This window comes from Erpetoichthys calabaricus, chromosome 8 (assembly GCF_900747795.2).
Source record: "Erpetoichthys calabaricus chromosome 8, fErpCal1.3, whole genome shotgun sequence".
NCBI lineage: Eukaryota > Metazoa > Chordata > Cladistia > Polypteriformes > Polypteridae > Erpetoichthys > Erpetoichthys calabaricus.
In genome coordinates, this window is record NC_041401.2 from 80,046,301 (window position 1) to 80,067,221 (window position 20,921).

The following is a 20,921-nucleotide window of genomic DNA, read 5'->3' on the forward strand; positions in this document are numbered from 1 at the left end:
ATGTGAACTGCTGCATTTGAAGATGCCAAAAAAGCAGTTTTTATGTGGTTCAGTGATGCTTGTTCAAGAACATTCCTATTAATGCAGCACTCATTCAAGAAAATGTGAGGTTTCAAAACTCTCTTGGGACCTCCGCCAACTGGACAACACACCAAAGAGTGTCCCCAATTGCGATCACCGCGTCTGTGGAAGACTGTTTACTTGTTGCCGGGGCAACAGCAGGCTCACAGCTCTGATGCAGCTTGGCACTGAAGCAAACAGAAAAGATCTCGGTGGGTGATTCAAGGAATATTGTAAATGCAGGGAACAGGATTACTTGGCCACTAACCTGGGGGATATTTTTCGTACGTGGATTACTCGTTTAGCCGGATGTAATTGTTGACGATTTGGCCTGATCCTGGATCTGTCGGTTTTTTGAAATTCTTGCTGGATGTGTTGTAATAGCAACACATCCAAATCCTCAAACCTGCTCGAAGCAGGTTTGTTCGACGTAAACAAGGATTAGCTCACACACTTAATCAGTGTCAGTGCGTGGAATTCATTCAGTCATGACTTTGCCGTTCATGAATGAGCGACCAATTGATATCGGTATGCAAATTATAAGAAGAGAATTTCATATAGAGAGGGTTTTGCGCGATCGGCAAGATCCTTTATTGCTCCCGGAGGAAATTCTTTTCGAAAGATACCGCTTTAGCTGAGGGGGAATATTGTACCTCAAAAATTTGTTAGGACCTTATATTCGAAGTCGAAGTCGGCCTCTCACAACCACACAGGCAATATGCATTGCTTTGAGGTTCTTTGCAAGCGGCACTTTTTTTTTATATACTGTAGGCGATGCGGAAAATCTATCTAAAAGTGTAGTTTGCCAGGCACTTCGTAAAGTCTGTTTGGCTCTGAAATATTTCCTTCGGGTTTTCATAGTGTTTCCTGGACACCTGCGTGTGCAGACAAAAGAGGCGTTTCATGCCATTGCAGGTAGGTAATACACAGGTAAAAACACCCACAGTTCAATAAATCTCACAATCAGCCTAACATTCTCATTACCCAGGATTTCCAAATGTGATTGGGGCACATGGGACTGATCACAGTGGAGTTTGATCAAACATTATTTGGAAAATGTACCTCTCCTCCTGATGAATAATCAGACACAGTGTCTTCATCAGATATTTGACCTTTGTCAATATCTCGTTGGTCAGACACAGGTTCTAGGGATATGACATTTCCTGCAACTGACCCAAGAAAAAAAGAGGACAATATGGAACCTACCTATGGCACACATTGAGGACAAATATATGCAATGACCATCCTTTACCTGAAATGAAGTGACCACTGCATCCTGCCACTGGTTCTGAGGAGGAGCTTCCCCCTGGAATGCCCTCAGAAACAGGGCGATGGGCGTTTTGCTGGAGGGCCAACTCTTCTGCAGGGGTTAGGTCTGGACCGCGTGGACCGTCACCTGTTTTTTGCTTGTCTGCCTTCTTATTAGCTTTAAAATTAATGTTCTTTATATATGATTCTTTATGTCAACAATTCTTTAAATAGTTATATACCAATATTTACCAGTTTGAAGTATATTCTTGTACTTCACTTTAACCTGTTCCCATGTTCTCCTTGTGCTCACGTTTGATCTGGAATTATGACATATTAAATAATAATTAATCTGACACATAGGAAATGAAATGCTGCTTTCAGTAAGTACAATGCACATGCGTTTAATTTGTCGCCCAAAAGAGTTCAGAAACCTCGTAATATGAAGAAGAAAAGGATGATTCGGCTTCTGATTGATAACTGTGCTGCACACAACATCCTTCCGCATTTAGATAATGTTCGCATTGAATTCCTCCCACCCAATTGCGCAGCATTGCTTCATCCATTGGGTTTGGGCATCATTCGCACCCTGAAAGTGCATTATTGCAAGGATAATACTGAAAAAAATACTCGTCCGCATAACTTGTAGACAGGAGAAGATTAAAATTAATGCGAAAGAAGCTATTGAAATGATTGTAAACGCCTCGAGGCAAGTTAAAGAAAGCACTATAGCAACAAATACAGAATCTCGTTACAGCTAAATATTTTTTAGGTCCCTGGCAGTTCGTTGTAATGAAATTTTACCTGTATTTGCACTACAGGCATACAGGCACTATTAGACACCCTACCTTTACCCACTGTGAAAAGCATGCCCCTGGACACACACAGACAGACAGACACAGAGATCAGAATGTCCAAAATGCACACGTTTATTCACTTCACAGCATCACAATATCAACAGTCTTGGTCTCTTTCTCAGTATCAGTCTCTTTCTATTCTCTATGACCTCCACTCCCCTCCTCACAAGCTTCGTCTCCTTCCTCCCAACTCCAGCTCAGCTTCTGGAGGGACGCGGGCCCCTTTTATAATAACCCGGATGGGCTCCAGGTGCTCCGTCTGACGTCACTTCCTGGTGTGGCAGAAGCATCAGGAGGGCACTCGGAAGCACTCCGGGTGTCCTTGGAATTTCGTCCGGCAGCACTTCCTGGTGTGGCGGAAGTGCTGCCATCCAGGGTTCCAACCATGTCCGGGCGCCCCCTGGCGGTGACTCCGTCTTTGCAGAGGGTTGAGCTTTGCAGCTCCGTGACCACCATGCATTCCAAGGAGGCCACCCACCTGCGCTCCAGGGAAAATATTGTCCCATTTCCGGTCCCCTGCTTCTTCTGGTGTCCCGGTGGGGCAGCGTCCCTGGGCGTCTATGACACCACTCTGCAGACTCGGTATCCAGCCAGGCTGAGTCTGAGGAGGAAAATCTGAGGTGGTGGTGGAGCAGCAGCACATGGGGCAGAGGCAGAAGATACCCGGAGGTGGGGAGAGCGGGTACCTGGTTGGCAGTGACAATAGGAGAGGCAGCAGTTAGCAGCTGCAGCTACCATCTTGAAGGCAACAGCCGGCGTGTGTGGAGCTGTGAGGGGGAGTTTTGGCAGTGACAATTTTAAACACATTTTTGCATCTTGGCAAAAATGAGTAAAAAAACAAACATCAATGAAAAGCTTCTTTCAAAAAGGGGGAAAGACCAAATGATGACGAGACAGCAGAAGACTTTAAGACTGCCAACAAAAAGAGAGCTGCATTTAGAAAATACCAAGAGTCCTATGTGAAGGACAGCCGGGTCCCATGCCCGGCAGGGACGCCTCTGCTGCATCTGTTCCGGGGGAGCCACCACGGGCAGCTCAATACCTCCCCCGGGACGCTTGGTGGCAGCCTCCCTGGCGGATGATGATTCCCCAGCCTGGCGCATGGCTCCATGGGACATGGAGTCCTCCACAGCCTGGTTGGGGGCTCTGATGGCCGCTAGGGGGAGCTGCATGACGTCTGCAGCCCAGCTGGTCAACGCGTCAGCCCCACCCGGAAGTTCAATTTGGACCAGGTAATCAAGCACCTGGAACGCTTCCAGGTCGGGTATAAAAAAGGCCAGCCACCACCACTTGAGAGAGCCAGAGTCGGGAGGAGGAAGACTAAGCCTGAGGAGGAGTGGTGGTAAAGAAAGGACGAGAAGAGTATTGTGGTTTGTGTGCTATTTAAGTGCTTGTGGGACTGTGTTGGGCCTGTGGGACACGGGGAAGGCGTGCCCCACGGCTGAAGAAGAATAAAAGAAACTGTTTGTGTTACACGTGCCTCTGCCTCAGTCTGTGCCGGGTCGGGCGCTATATAGCGCTCATATTACATCTATTTAAATTACGGGTTCATTGCAACAGGTGATTCGCATTTTTCATGCCCACTTTGTATAAGTGGTGAGCGACTATCCAACGAAGCCATGAAACCCTCAAAACTACTTCGCCACATGGAGACCAAGCACCCTGCATTAAAAGACAAGACTTTGGAGTTTTTCAAAAGAAAAAAACATGTATGGGAAGAGCAGAAGCAATTTTTGAAGGCCACCACTTCAGTAAATGTGTCTGCAGTGAAAGCATCATTCTTAGTGGCTAACCGCATTGCCAAAGCTAAGAAGCCCTTTACAACTGGTGAAGAGTTGATCCTGCCTGCTGCTAATGACATTTGCCATGAACCTTTTAGGAGAGGCTGCAGTTTAAAAGGTGGCCGGTGTTCCTCTTTCAGCTAGCACCATAACCAGACAAATTGATGAAACAGCAGAGGATATTGAGGCACAATTGTTAGAGAGGATTAATGAGTCACCGTGGTATTCAATCCAGGTTGATGAGTCTACTGATGTTGATAGCAAGGCAACAATGCTTGTTTTTGTGCGATATATATTTCAGGAGGATGTGCATGAGAATTTGCTATGTGCACTCTTGTTGCCAACCAACACCACAGCTGCAGGGCTATTCAAGTCTTTGAATGTTTACATGTCAGGAAAACTGAATTGGTCACTTTGTGTTGGTATACGCGCAGATGAAGCGGCTGCCATGACTAGACGGCTTTCTGGTTGCACTGCTCAAGTCAAGGAGGTTGCTTCTGAATGTGAGTCTACGCATTGTGTCATCCATAGAGAAATGCTGGCTAGCCGAAAAATGTCACCTGAATTTAACAACGTTTTGCAGGATGTCATTAAAATGATCAACCACATTAAAGTACATGACCTAAACTCACGTCTGTTCGCGCAGCTATGCAAGGAAATGGATGTAGAGCACACACATCTTCTCTTATACACAGAAGTGAGATGGCTTTCTAAAGGTAGATCACTGACCAGAGTTTTTGAGTTGCAAGAGCCACTCCAGAGATTTTTTTCAGAAAAACTCACCACTAGCAGCACATTTTAGTGATGCAGAATGGGGTCACAAAACTTGCCTACTTGTGTGACATATTCAGCCTGCTCAACAAACTTAATCTGTCACTTCAGGGAAGAATGACCACTGTGTTCAAGTTAGCAGATAATGTGGCTGCATTCAAAACCAAACTTGATTTATTGGGCCAACGAGTGAACATTGAGATTTTTTGATGTGTTTCAAATGTTAACAGAGGTTGTTAAAAATACCAAGCCAGGGCCCTCTTTCTTCCAGCTGGCGTATGATCACCTGTCTCAGCTTTCAATAGAGTTTGAACATTATTTCCCAACCACATAACACCCCCAGAATGGAAAGAATGGATCCGCGACCCATTTGTGAATAAGCCAGATGAATCTACTTTGTCTGTGCTTGAAGAGGATCAGCTGCTTGAGGTTGCAAATAATGGTGGCCTTAAAAGTATGTTTGAGACAACATCAAGTCTCAATACATTTTGGATTAAAGTCAAGGCGGAATATCCTGAGGTTTCCGCAAAAGCACTTAAAAGTCTGCTTCCATTTCCAACATCCTATCTTTGTGAGGCAGCATATTGTGCAGTGACAGCAACCACAATGAGATTACGGAGTAAACTGAACATAAGCAACACACTTTGCATGTCACTGTCTTCCATCGTCCCCAGATGGGATCGTCTGGTTGCAGGTAAACAAGCTCAGGGCGACCACTGATTCAGCATTATGGTAAGTTGTATAATTTCTATTACGATATTAGAAGTTAATAATAATAGAAATGTAATGTATATTGTGTATAAAACTGCCCTATGAACCCGCCCTGAATCCTGCCTCTACCGGTCACTGGAAAAATTTGCTTCTATAAAAGCGATCCTTGGTGTCAAAAAGGTTGGGGACCACTGCTTTAGAGGAAGCCTCAAATACCATAATTCTGACATTTGTCTTGTTAGTTGCTATTGTAATTACTTATTTTATGATCAGAAAGCTCAGCATCAGAGCGGTAAGTAATTACTGAAATGGTATAGAATACCTCAGGTAAGTTGGTTCCTAGGGGGCAAAGCCTACTGATGCTCATGTCCAAAATAGTTTTTTTGTTATTTGGTTAATTTATAATTCATGTTTATACTCTTCCAACTCAGGTTTATTACAAAAGCATTTACACAATTGAAGGAAATATTTTCAGCCGTTAACATTGGCTCACAATGTTTAATCCTATAATTTTATTATCTTTTGAAGGGCTTATATTTTTTGATATCATGATATGGTATGTGTATCGTCAGAATTGTTGGAAGTATCGTGATCTCCACTTGAGGTCGCCCCTAGGTTAATGTGGTATTGTGGTGCTGTGAAGTGAATAAACGTGTGCATTTTGGACTTGTATTAAGGATCTGTTTTGCTATCAGGGAGTGGCTGTTGGATGAGTAAAAGAGAAAGATATACAAAATAAACGTGTTAACTGTGGTATAGCGGGTCCGCGGCTTCCAAAATAACATGTATTAACTTGAAAAAGAATTTTCTACAGTTTGAAACTTCATATGGATAGCCTTTTGGTTCAAAATTTATTTTCCAGATTTTTCTATTAAACATACTGAATTTGTCACACCCATATTGTATTTTTGACTACTTTATTTCACCCATTTCCAGTATATGTATGTTTTATCATTTTTACTTATTTGTATAAGTTGTTTATCCATTTTGATTTTTTAGTTCTTTTTTTGCATAAACATTTTTTTTTTTCATTTTATTCTCCTTATTTGTAAAAAAAAGAAAAAAGAAAAAATGAAGTATGAATTAGGCTCTTTTAGAGATAAGAAGCAATTAAGGATTCTGAATTTTAACAATGACTGAACTAAAATTAAGTCAAAAAGAAGGAAAATCTATTAGTAGCAATAATTGACTTCTAATTAAGAAACTGGCTGAAGCAAAAACATTTTACCATATCATTTTAGAAAATTAGTTTGAAACAATTTGGTGAATGGTTTGCAAAGAGATTTTTTCCTCATCAGTGCTGACCCTCTGAGTTCTTATTCAGATGCTTATGATTAGTTTCTAATGTAGAGTTCTCTGAAGGTTAATAAACCATAAAAATATTTTGAAAACAAGACATTAATGTTAAAGTGTTAGAGTTGAATGTCTGCATAAGTCTATTGTTAACCACAATGTAAGATTAGTCAGTACTTAATATACTTGTAATGGGGAAGCTGAAAATTAAATACTTTTTGGAAAGTGTGATGAAGATGATACATTAGAGAATTATTATTCTGAGGTTTCTTTCTTTTGCAGGAGAAAGTTGGGGGCATGTTTCTCCACAGAGACTCGTTCTTTATTGGCAGGGCAAACAAAGGTAATACATTTTCACTTATTTTTTCTTAATACAGTACATGAATCTTTAATATTTTAAAACTATAAGTAGTGTATTGTTTTATATTCCTGTAAAACATACACGCAGAATGTTGAACTGTTTTGTATTGTGCTTGTAACTCTGGTCAAAGGATTATATTGAATGCCATATTTATGTCACATTTGTAGTGTAGTGTCTAGGAGCTCCATTTATACTTGTTTGTTATAGCAGGATTTTAATTTGGTTTTGCTCAAGTTTATGACACATTTTCAAAGGTACTCCTTCCTTGATCTATTATCTTTGTTTGGGTAGTGGTTTGTGTGTCCTGGCTAAGCTATTCTTAAACTTGTCCTCTGAGCTGTCCTTACTTGTCCGTACTTTACCATGTCAGTATCCTCAAACAGTCTGTCAACCTCAAGGCAGTTTAATAAATTCCATTGTCTTGACCATTTAATGTTAATGTATTTATTACAGTAATACTCGGCTCTGTGTTCTTTTGAACATTGTTCATTGTAAGAAAGTGATAGAAGTGAGTGTCTGCTTAGTTTTCACTTAATTTACTTTGTGTACTTATTAAAGTTGTTATATGGATATAATATGTGCTGTAGTAAGTTTTTCTGAATTAAAGCTTGTGAATATATTAATCTCCATTGAAATTAAAATAAGAAATTGGCTTCACAATAAACTTGTTAAATTATACAGTCTCCCTTGCTTTCCAGGTTTGCATCCTTAACTAAGTCATCAAGACAGAAGGAACAGATGGTTCCCTTTCAGATTACAGTGAGTTATGATGTATCATTACATGAATGTACTAATATATATAAAAAAACCTTTTTACAGAGATTGGGTGTAAATAGTGATTTGACAATGTCTGCTAAATGGTTCCCAGCAACTGTACTGCCTCATTGAACGGTAAAGAAAAAGATACCTTGGCTTAGAAGGGTACAATGTATAAGAGACTCAATTAGAAACAGAACTTTTTGGTATATCGCTTTAATTATTTAACCTACTTTTTGACGAATTTAATTTTCAGACAATGTGAATTAAAGTGGCTTTACTTACAACCATACAGAGAGTCTTTTGCTAGGAGGAATTATGCAATGTTAGGCATGGTAGTTTGACATTGTGCTGCCTCATACTGATGAGATCAGCTCTAGCTAAAATCCAGATACTGATTAGTTAAGTTCAGTAAACGGATAGATCAATGTTCCTATAACTATAATCTGAAATCTCTAGAAAACATCTTGAAAATGTGTTATAGAAAAGAATAGCTTATAAAGAAAAGATTAAACTCTACAATGTAATTAAAGTTTATACTGTAAATGAAGGATAAGCCTCTAAAGATGCAAATTTGGAGGATGGAGTTTATTATTCTATCACTTCAGCTGCTTGCAGGCAACGTTCCTCTAAGCTACAAAAAATTGCCATGCAGTGGTTGCAAATTGCCCAACACCAAACGGTGTGGCCGCTCAACTTTGTCATGAGATTCCACACTTGTTCAAACAACACTTTGTAGCTCACCTCGCCATTGAGGACGCCTGCAAGCACGTTCAGTTAATGCAGGACATTGAGGCACTACTGCGAACAGTGTATACAATGTTTAGCAGGTTGTTGGTGAAACAAACAAAATTCACAGAACTGGTGGCAATTGTAGACAATGATTTGGTTTCATTCCGGCCACTGAATGAAGTGCAGTGGCTTTCTAGGCATTTTGCACTAAGAGCTTTTATCAGAAATATTCCCGTTTTTGATCAAACACTGTAAGAAGCAGGTCAAAGAATGTATTGATCCAATCAACAAATACTGCATTAATCAGCTGGCCAACCCGCAGATTCAAGTTGCACTAATAATATTCGACGATGTGGTTGGTTAATTATGCTAGATTGAGCAGATTATTACAGCAGAGCAACTTGACACCAATTGAAGCGTTTCAGTTTGTCAAGGCAAGAATTAAAGTTGCGCGCTTAGTACTTGGGTGAGAACATGCACTGCAGTGAGGAAGCAAAAGCCTTTATGGAAGTCAATGTGGCATCTATTGTCCAGTTTGTTGAATGTATCTGTTTGCACATGAAGGCTTGCTTTCCAGAAAATTAATTGATAGACTGGAGGTTGTTCGAAGGCACTGTTATTTCAAACACCGCTTTCTATGATAATTGAGCAACAGAAATCACGAAGCTGGTTGAAAGGTACCATTATTTCCATCCCCAGTCAACTGAGCTGAATGAGCTGTCAAAGACGGTGATGATGCAGTATCGCAATTTTTGATTTGTCGTGCCTGAAAAACTCAAAACCGGGCTGCTTCGGATATTTACCAATATAGTTCAGTATGTACTGGCTTGCCTCTCGGATATCTGTGCAACGTTTCAAGCATCTGATTGTGTGCTGATTGTGAACACAGTTTGAATCTCATGAATGCCATCGAGACAAAATCTCGTAACAGCCTTGAGACAGAACATTTGGATATGCTGATGCACATAAAGTTGTATCAAAACTGTGGATGAACAGTCAATTTAGATCATGTTTATCTGTGTTAGTGTGTGCATAAGGACAGGCATCAAAAACTGTAATGGTATAAGTTGTAACTTGTTAGCTGTCCATACCTGAAATTTGGGTGTCAATTAATCTAGTCTCATGTAGCACTGTGTGTGGAAAAAGTTATATTTTCGGTGTTTTTCTCACTGTTAAAAATTTACAATTTAACAATGACATAAGTGGAAAGCACAGCACCATGTATAAATAAAAATCGGTTTCTTGCACAGCTCCCTTGTGTTACTGCTCAGGCACGTAGGTGTTCTGCCCACAAAGAAAAAAAATTAGAGGGAACATTGCTTGCAGGTAAAGGCCATTGGAGGTAACCTAACTGGTTAGAAGAAACTACTCTATGGGCCCATATCATAAAGATTGACATGGACTGGTGGATATCCATCACTGGAACAATTTGTGCTCTGATTTTTTAAATTGGAATATAATGTAATTAAAACACTGACCAACAAAGAAGCAAAAATTGATTAATTGTGAACCGCATGGCTCTTCTGACAAAATTAATATATTCTTGATATTTGACTAAGTGTCTCAAATTAATAAAGTAAAATTTTGTAATACTTGCTGCCTCAAAATACAAATTGGCTTTTTTTTCCCAACTTTGAAAAAACAAATTTGTTTTGTTTTAATATCCTAATTACTTTAAAATCTTGACATTTTTCATAGTCCTTAGTGTGTAAAAATAAACAAACCTATGTTAGGATGAACACTACATAACAATGTCTTTTGTTAGCATCTTTTGTAGCATTCTAGAGTATTCTTTGATAATATTCTTCTAATTTTTCTTTCTAGTCCCATGGTTTCCATGATGTCCAGTTATTTCAGTCTCAGGTTACTGCATCCATCTCCTCTGCTACAAGTAACACAACAACAGTGAATGCTCGCAAGCGTTGTCGTGTTGAAGATGATGATGAACATGAGGACTGCTTGTAAACTTTTGGGTGCCTCTTGCTACTTGTCCTAACCACTTTTATTATTTGTCTTTTTGTGTTTCTGCAGAGTTGAAAAGGTCTTTGAATATACTGTAGAGGTGTTTTTTTTTGTCTTTTTTTTTTTTTCTCCCCCAGTTTTTGATTAAACCAGATTCTGAAATACATTATGATGATGTAGTGGCATAGCAGTCTTTCTTAACCATAATGCCAAAGACTAATTAATTTTATTTTTAAAGAATCCATGAATTAGAACCTTTATACATAGCAAATAGGTATTAGGTAAAATATCTGCAAATATTTTTCAGTTTGGTCTTTTTGGCCTAATCTGATTCATGAGCAAATGCATGCAATAAATACTGTCAAAAAAGCTTCAACACAGTTTGCAGAAAAAGCCTACAGTTTTTTGAAGTGGGTTGTATTTATGTAGCTTGGTGTAACAAGTATTTGTGGTTCCCTATAATTCAACTGTAAAATATGTTGATAATTGACAGATGATATGTTGTGCCCTCCATGAAATGCTTGTTGTTTGCCCACTTTTGATAATTGTTTGGGTAGTGTTGAGTGATTTTTGTGTTTGGTACATTCTAGGGAATCCATATCCGGGCTCCCGGACATTTCATTCCCACATTCCCGGGAATGAAACTGCTGGAATTCCCAGGTGAACGGGAACCGCTAAGCTTGCATATATAGCGTGTAAAAATCGATCAAGAAATAACAGAGTTATAGTTGAAAATAATTAAGTGACACTGTTTTTTGACCCACGGTGTAGTGTGTTGCTGAGTAATTCAGTCAACAACAGACCAGCAGCAGTCAGTCTCCTGGCTCCCACTAAGACGGAGCACAGTGGACTGGGAGGAGTCTGCACTCTGCAGCTCACGAATGCCGGGACAGGGCAGACTTCATTGACGCCTGTGGCACGTGCTGTTGACAGTACAGGTTGGTGTCAAGTTTCCAACTGAAGCAGAGTTCGGGTCCAGTCGGCAGTCAGAACATCAGTTGTTTGTGTTTTTTGCGTATGAATGGCCGAGTTTGTCGAGTTTAAAAACGACGGAGTTTGGCAGCATTTTTTGCGTGAAAAGCTAGGCCAGTCGGCTGAGTTTAAACTGTGTAAAACAATTCTGAAAACAGCTGGCGGCTCGACAAAGGGATTACATGAGCATCTGAGAAGAGTTCATCAAATAAATGTTATGAAACGAAAACCAGAGGATGATGACGATACACCAACGACGTCCAAGCGCTTGGCAGTGGGGCCAATGACAGACTGTTTGAGGTCTTCGATAACTTTTACTAAGGTCTAAGACCTTAATTAGGTCATTAGTGCTATGGCTTGTTCACAGTCCTCATTAGGGAACCCCAGATAATGCAAAGTGCAAAGCTGTATAAATTTTCAGACTCATCAAACCTTGTTGCAAGAATAAGCAGCCATGAGCTCCTCTAAGCAGCTTCCCAGCACTGAAAGAAAAGTTTTTCAGGTAACTGTTTCCTCAGTTTGTAACATAATTAAGAAAAGGCAGTTAACACGAACAGTGGCGGTTAAGCTGGGATCTGAAAGAACTTTTCTTTGGATTGCTAGAAAGGCAAATAAAAATCCCAGTTTGACTGCAAAAGATCTTCATGAAGATTTAGTAGACATTGGAGTGGTGGGGCACTGTTCTACTGTGCAGCGACATTTGAACAGATATCACCTTTATGGTACAGTCAGCAGAAGAAAACCTTTCCTGCATCCTAGCCACAAAATTCAGTGCCTGAAGTTTATCTAAACAAGCCTGATGCATCTTGAAAACAAGCCCTGTTGGACTAATGAAGTCAAAATAGACCTTTTTGGCCACAATGTGCAAAGGTATGTTTGGAGAAATAAAAGGGTGCCCAATTCCATGAAAAGAACATCTCTCCAACTATTAAGCATGGGGGTGGATTGATCATTCTTTGGACTTGTGTTGCAGTCAGTGGCACGGTGAACATGTCACTGGTAGCGGAAAGAATGGATTAAAATAAATACCAGCAAATTCTGGAAGCAAACTTTACACCATTTTTAAAAAAAAAAAAAAAAAAAAAAGGTTGATGATAAATAAAAGGATGGGTCCTACAAGATAATCTGAAACTCACCTCAAAAATCTTACAAAGGGATCCCTCAAGAGGCTCAAGCTGACAGTTTTGCCATGGACTTCATGGTACCCCCACCTAAACATCATTGAAAATCTGTGGATAGATCTCAAAAGAGCAGTGCATGCAAGATGGTAAACCAAGATTCTTGCTGAATTAGAATCCTTTTGCAAGGATGAATGTGCAAAAAATACCCCAAGTAAGAACTGGCTACAAAAAACAATTATAAGCTGTGATACTTGGCGAAGGGGGTGTTACTAAGTACTGATCATGTTGGGTGCCCAAACATTTGCTTCCGACCCTTTTCATTTTTTTTTAAATTATTTTGTACCTGTGATTGGAAATATAAAATGTAATCTTGCTTAAAATATTAAGCATTTGGAAGGGGGGGGGCTGAACACACGCTAAGGAGATGTGGTCGGATCAGCTGTTGGCTTGCTGCTGCCGAGCTGCGTGTTCTGCTCGTCGTGCTGCGTGTTGATCATTTAAAAGCCTGTACAGCAGCTGTCCTTTTGTCTCAAAAACCTCTCGCGGGACATTAAAAGTGTCTCCGAGAAAATCACGTATCGACTCCTTCCAAGATTTTTTTTTTTTTTTAATATATAATAGAGGGAAATGTGTCCTCTTTATGTGTATGCTTTTTGGTGATGTGTTCATCTTCTGCTCACTTATCTATTCACAGAAACAGACATTTCTGGTGCCCAAACTTCTGCATGCAACTGTATGTACATTTTACTGACTAACGAACACTACACTGAAATTTTAGCTTTTTGTGATTTTTATTTCAATGTACAGAAATTCTAAATTATTTAATGTGACATTGTTTTATGCTGTTTATGTAATTTTTAACTTGCATTGTTTTATGCTAAAAAAAAAAAAATAATAACTTTTAACAATGTATTTTCTGTTTCAGTGATTTGAAATAAAGCACAACTTCACTATAGCATTTTTTGTTTTTCAGTAAAACTTTTAAAAGGTGTGGTATATGTACGGCATATATAAAATGTCCATAACTCAATTGTCTTGTGGTTTTATATATAAAACACATACTGTATTTAAAAAAAAAAAAAAAACTTTCAGAATTTATTGTTACAAAGTGTCTTATCAATAATATCTGATTTTCAAGTCGTTTATTCACATGCTTACGATGTGGTCAATTGTTCATAAATTGCATTTTTTGAGTTGGTGCTAACTATAACACTGTATCCGATGATGCTCATTATATAGCATAATTACTCCTTTACCTGAACTATAAACATTATTAATGCATACTAACACACATCTTTACTTTCTGAATACATATACTGTACATGCAAGGCATGAGGAGCGTAGTTGCTAGTAAACTGCAATTGGCATATCGGTCACCCTTGTTTACATTTTTAAACCGTTTCAGAGTTAAGCTTTGATGAGCTCTGGAGAGCTCTTTTAGTTTCAGGTGTCTGTACAGTGATTTCATTTATGTGGTGCTTGACTGCCCCCTCAGCTCTGGAGATGTGTGTCAGCCATTGCACTATGCGGTGATACAGCTCTTAATGCTACTGCCATGTCAAGTGCATTCATAATGCATCAGCTTAATTAACTTTGCCGTTCAATGGCTGCCTGCCAGGGTGGGTTGATAAGTATTCTGGTGACAGCTGTGAATTTCATGTTGATGCTCGTTATTTGACGCTTATGCAGACTGGACCAACACCCTAAAAACCGATCCCTTTATGCCTCTTGAAGCTTGTCAGCTTTAGAACTGTCCTGGAGTTTGTGTATGCTTATGTGCAGATCTAAGATACTATCAGTAAACCTTAAAGGGACAACTGATTAAACCATTATTATTACAAGTGTTATGCCCCAATACCCATGTATTTAAAAAAATGTTACTAAATAAGAGTGAAAGACAATTTAATATTGGTGCTTTAACCAACAGGAAATGGGGGGGGGGGGGGGGGGGAGGATGGGACGGGACTAAAACATTGGGTAGATGGGATGAGTGTGTATGTTAATTCACAATAAAACAGAATTTATAACTTGATCAAGAATTTTTAAATGTCATCAACAGATACTTGTGATGTTGCCTACCGCAGGTGAAAAGGTTATGATATAAAGATGTTAGATACTAAAAGTGGGATCCCTCAGTAAATGGTATTGAAGCTACATCCCCACCTAATTAACATAATTGATTTACCAAAGTATGTTTAACTTTGTAGAGTGTCATGGTTTGGTTTGAGTTGTGCCTTTTGTCTTATTAGGTTTGTTTGTGCATAATGTGAAATATATCTGCTGTGATCACCATGTCTGTATCTGTCTATATGAAACATCTTGGCTCTCAGTGGAGCAGTTTTGTTGATACTGGGCACATTTATTCTTCCGGGAAGTGTCAGGACAGGTAATTTTTTGTTGATGTTTTGAAATGTTAAAACAATTATGCATTAGTTTATCGTGTCAGATTTTACCTTTAAAAAATCACTCCAACTATTTTATGTAATTTTTTTTTTTACTTCATAGCATAAGATTGCCAGCACAAGTTAGTCAAATAGTGGGAAACGTACATGCACAAGCTGTTGACACACTATGGTAAATTAACTGTGAAACAGCTTTAAGTAGCTGCTAAACCAACAGTGAACCCATGTCAGACTAAAGGGAATGTACCATAAAAAACTTAGGCGCATCCTGTGCAAGTGAAAAATTCTGTCTAATGTCGTGATGATGCAGTTATTCATTATTGGTAGTTATCACAGACCGCTTCACCCATGTCTTAATTATGATATGAATATTGCTAAGAGACATTTGACTCTAGATGAAAGCCAACCCCAGTCATTCTCAACTGTCAGTCTGCTAATCTGATATCTTAGATGAACAACTTTTACAATCTAGGGGATATTGATGCTGAATATGACCATCTGCCTGAAAAGATCTGGAATATCAAATCCTCATGACAAAGCCTGGCATCAGAGCTGCTCAGTGCAGACCATCTTTCTCTTATGGTTCTCGACAACCTCTTCAGGCAGGAAAAAAAAGGGAAAATCACAGAGCATATACACTCAACATCATCTTACTGTGATCCAATTTAGAAGTAGCAGTAAGATGGTCAAATGGTATCTCACTGAGCTCATATGGGTTATTCTCTGCCTCATAAATAAAGCAGGAGATATGCATCCTTGATACATGACAATATATCATTCTAAGAGGCCTTCTCGTCATGCAAAAGACTTTAGAGGGGAATTAACCTGCCAACCAAGCAAGGTTCTGGCTCTTTTTCTGCGCAATGGACTACATCTCAATGTGCTGGCATAAATATCCTTGAGAGACTTAATCTTCCTTTGGTGGTCACACTCATAGAATACTAGAAAGTGCTGGGATGCATTCAAAGAACAAGGTGTCCAGCAAGACCACATTGATATTAAGTCTGTTTTGCAATCTGTGTAACTTAATTAATCTTTTATTGTCATTCGTCTACATGTATGGCTGACCGAAATTTTGTTTGTTACAGTATGAGGTGCATAGGCAACACAACATGCTCTTAACATACACCATAACATTACCAAAACCAGTACAACAATACAATGAAACAAAAGATGTTCATTATCCACAGTAGTGTGCAAAGTGTAGAGTGACTATATATATTGGGGGAATATTGTCAGGATATGGAACTGGGTGACATGGAGGAGTTCAGCAGTAAGACGGCTTGGGGAAAGAAGCTGTTATAGGACTTGGCTGTGCTGGTCCTAAAGCAGTAGTAGGTCTAACAGAATGTGTGACGGGTGAGAGAAGTCTTTCACAGTGTTGAAGGCTCTATGCAGACCCCATGACTAAAAATGTCCTGGAGACCCCTATGATCCTCTCAGTTGTCCTCACTGCATGCTTCAGAGTCTTGCACTCAAGGCCTGTGCTGTTTCCAAACCACACAGTGATACTGTATGCCAGGATGCTCTCCACAGTTCCATCTAAAAGGTGGCAAGAATGGGTTGTGGCAAGTTGATTCCTTTCAGTTGCCTCAAAAAATAGAGGTGGTGTTGTACCTCCTTGACAACAGAGGTGGGGTTGATGGTCCATGTGAGGTCATCAGAAATATACAAACCAAGAAACTTGTTGCTACTGTTTCTCTCCACAGCATAGCTGTTTAGGAGCAGTGGGCAATAGCCAGCTGATGTTCTCCTGAAATAGACAAGCATCTCTTTTGCCTTATTGACATTTAGAGACATTATTTTCACTACACCACCTCACTAGATGTTCAACCTTTCTGTTAAACTCTTGTCATCCTTGTTACTGATGAGGCCTACTAACAACCTTCAGGTCATTCTTAAGACCTACATTGTTGACACACCAAAAGGAAGTGTGCCTTCATAGCATGTGTTGAATTCCTGAATGCTGCTGGGACTGTCACACCAACCATATAGACGGTAGAAGAAATATTTCTACCTCTAATTCGCCAAAAACCTACTTCCTACAAGGGAGACTCCCAAAAAAGCAGCATGGATGTTAACTGAACTGGATGCAGCACGAGAACAAATTGGAATGACCTTGACCATCTCAAAAACGAAAGCCAAGTGAAACCACATGGACTCGTATCTCTCTTGCCAGTTTGTTCCTGGAGGACATTGGAAAATATGTTTACCTTGAAAGACAGCTCAGTGGACAATGATCAAAGTCTGGAAGTTGCTAGAAGATATTAAGCAGGATGGGCTGCATTTAATTCCATAAAAGAAGTTACTGATGCTACATCTAACAAAATGGAAATGGAGATGTTTAATTATATTGTTGTCATATGCGCAGTACAAAGTCAGGCATACTGTACAATGAAAATGTTGCCCTTCGTAATGTTCCAGTCACCAGTATACACAAAGACATGACAATCCAATTAATGTGCAAATAAACAATAGATAAAAAAAACCAAATTTCCACAATAAATGTTGCAGTGAAATAGAAGCATATATACAGTAGTGCAAATATTAATGAGTACTACATAAACAAAGCACACAACGAGATTGAAACACACACTCCAAAAAAGAACTCTTATTTCAATAATTCAAAAGGTGAATAGGGTAGGTAAATTACTAGCTAGAGCTATGTGCCAACAAAGTATGATATTGTGAGGGGAAGAAGTAATAGACGGGACTCATTCACAAGTCTAATTACCTGTGGTTAAAAACTGTTCTGTAGTCTTCTAGTTTTTGATTTCACACTCCTATCTGCCTGATGGTAGGAGTGTAAATAGCATGTTGAAGGCTTGGTGCTGCCTTTTATGATGTTGCGAGTCCTGATGATTCTGGCCTGGTTGCATTTAATTAACATTTCTTGTGCCTGCTTGTAGCACTTTGTCTTTTCTACTTTAAACTACACTTTCCAAGTGTTTTCTTAGTTTTGAAGATTGCACAGGCAGTTTTGAAAATATTTGCCACCCTCATCATCTGCTAGTTTTACAAATCAAATAACCATATTGAAATGAGCACCTTTAGTATAACGAAAGAGTAATAGACAACAAAGCTATGACATTACCTCATATGGAGAATCGGACATATTATAATAAGAATCACGTCTGGCCCCGAAAGAACAGCTTATTACCTGACTTGAAGTCCAGTTTCATAAGTTTCCTCTGAATTGTATTGTTTGCTTTACTCTTTGCATGCTTATTATAGTCCATGAATTTGATCTGTGGTGTCCCTGACTAAGCGCAACTTTTCCAGTTTCAAACCACTGACCTTCAGGTTACACAGAAACTCTCACATCATATACATCATTAGGAAAACTCCTTCACCCTACGGATGGGACAGCTCATAAGCTATGAACAGCATGCCCTGTGTGTACAGCATCAGGCTGGGCTCTCCCAGACCTCAGCTCCTACGCACCCCTGAACTCTTACTGATGTTGCTTTGAAAGGTCTAACAGATTGGCTAGATAGGATTATCCTCTCATGAACCCATGTTGCCTATTTTTAGCATATTATTAACTATTATTTTCATACAAATAATCTGACGAAGTTTTTAATAATAAAGTTTATTGGAATCCATTTTGCTTACCTTTTTGTTGATTTGAGTCACATTGCCAGCTTTCCAGTCACTACGTTCTTTTCCCATATGAAATAATTGGGTGTTAATTGTCTCTACCACACTTAGCACCTTTAACACATCTGTATTTTTTATTTTAAAATCAAACTCAGTTTTGTTTTACTTCTCCATTATGCATTACAAGTAGCTTCTTCTTTTGTAAATTCATGGATAAAATATTTGTTGTTTGCTATTTGCTCCTCATTTTCAAAGATTTTCCATGTACATCTCTGATGAATTTTAAATTCTCTCTCACTGCTTTTTACTGCATGCTACAAGAAAAGAATATTACCTTCCACTACAATTCTTTTATTGGTTTGTTTATAAACTTTTGCCAACATTTTTTCTTTATTTCTGTGTTATTTTTGTTAATCTTGTGCTTTTAAATTACAGCATTCAAACATTTTATATTACTTTTAGGGCAAATATTTACATTGCCCCTGGATCAGAATGTCTCCGAAGTGATACCATCTAATAAACTTTTTATTTTCCCATTCTGAGATTTTGTTTTTGTTTCCTAAATCCCAAAACATTCTGCATCTTTGTATTAATCTTTTTGTTTTCAAAGACAATTTCAGACTCACTCATGTTGTAATCTATGCTGATCAAAACATTAATCTTCTCTCTTTCTTACTACTGTATGTGTTTATTGTTAGAAAGCAGTCTAGATAGGTGTTAACCCAAATTTCAATTGGATGAACTGGGTGAAGAAACATTTGCCTATACATCACTTTAGTTACCTTTTCCATATTTTCAAGAAAGGCTTTGTAGTCAATACAGTATTTGGAAATCAATACGTTTGAATATGTCTTTATTTTAATACATAACATTCTGTAAAATCTCAGAATTTGAAGTAGCAAACTTCAATCACTGATTCACTAGAATTCTTATTTACTAAAATAACCCATTTGACATATTTCTGTAATTATCATCTGAGCCTGAATATTATTTTTTGACACAAAGTGCCACAAATCTTTCTTTTCCACCTTTTTTTTTTTAATCTTTCCCAAACAATTTATAACCTTTGGTATTTATAATCACTGATACTATGTTCTCCATGGATTTGTATTTACAAGAAGACAATAATATAGTCACAGTCATGTGCTTTGTTCCTAATGTCCCACATGTTATGGGCTAAATATTTCAACAAAGGAATTTAAACTTTTTAAATTTTGTAGAGATATTATGTGGGACTGGTCAGTCTTCATTCTGTTTTCCCACCAGTTCTGGTATTGCTTTCTTTTAACTTAAATTATTAAATGGGCAAACATCAACATTACCACTATTTCTCAAATGTTCTTTTTTTGCATCCAACAGTGTTGCCAGTTACAGAGTAAAACACTTTGGGTGATTTTACTGTGATTTATTTATTGACAAGCTGTGTTACCTTGCTTTGCCCAGGATATTTCGTAGGACAATACATCTCAGTTATATTGCTGTCGATTAATCAGGTGTATCAAAATGTAATTAGGTACTTTTCTATATACAATATTTGTACTATTTTTTTAACCAAGGGCTAAAATTATTGGCAGGCAGTGTGGTATAGTGGTTAATTGGACCAAGGACTTCAGACCATGAGGTTGTAGGTTCAAATCCTGCTGCTGACATCGTGTGGCCATGAGCAAGTGCTGCAGTTGGAAAAACCAAAAGAAATGTAACAAACTGTATCACGAATGTTGTATGTAAGTCACCATGGGTAAAGGCATCAGACAATCATATTATTAGGTCACTGAAACTGCTTACCTTTGAACATGGTATATACTGTACAATTGTACTTGAAGAAAACTTTTCTGCATTAGATCAATTCCTGCTTTTCCTAGTGACTTGGCTTTTGTTGATTATCATTATAAAGGATAGGATAGGAAAATGTATTCTTTTGAATTAAAACAGGTAATCAATACGAATACTGTGAAATCTATACTAATAAAAGGCAAAGCCCTCACTGACTCACTCACTCACTCACTCACTCATCACTAATTCTCCAACTTCCCGTGTAGGTGGAAGGCTGAAATTTGGCAGGCTCATTCCTTACAGCTTACTTACAAAAGTTAGGCAGGTTTCATTTCGAAATTCAAAGCATAACGGTCATAACTGGAACCTCTTTTTTGTCCATATACTGTAATGGACTGCAGCTCGCTGGCCATGGGAGGTGGGGTTGCGTATCGCGTCATCACGCCTCCCACGTAATCACATGAACTGACTGTGAAGGAGAAAGGACGGCCTTATATGGCGTTCGTTTATAAAACAGCGAA

The 20,921-nt window shown here is 38.7% G+C and overlaps 1 protein-coding gene across 1 annotated transcript in view; it reads left to right on the forward strand.

The window, feature by feature from the left end:
* rad51c (RAD51 paralog C) overlaps window positions 1-10,663 on the forward strand; it is a 31,938-nt gene extending 21,275 nt beyond the window's left edge. Inside the window, exons 7-9 of the mRNA XM_028806951.2 lie at window positions 7,004-7,064; window positions 7,781-7,841; window positions 10,395-10,663. Of these exons, the coding sequence (XP_028662784.1) occupies window positions 7,004-7,064; window positions 7,781-7,841; window positions 10,395-10,535 (263 nt within the window). The 3' untranslated portion in view covers window positions 10,536-10,663. The remainder of the gene's footprint in view (window positions 1-7,003; window positions 7,065-7,780; window positions 7,842-10,394) is intronic.
* The last annotated feature ends 10,258 nt before the right edge of the window (window positions 10,664-20,921 follow it).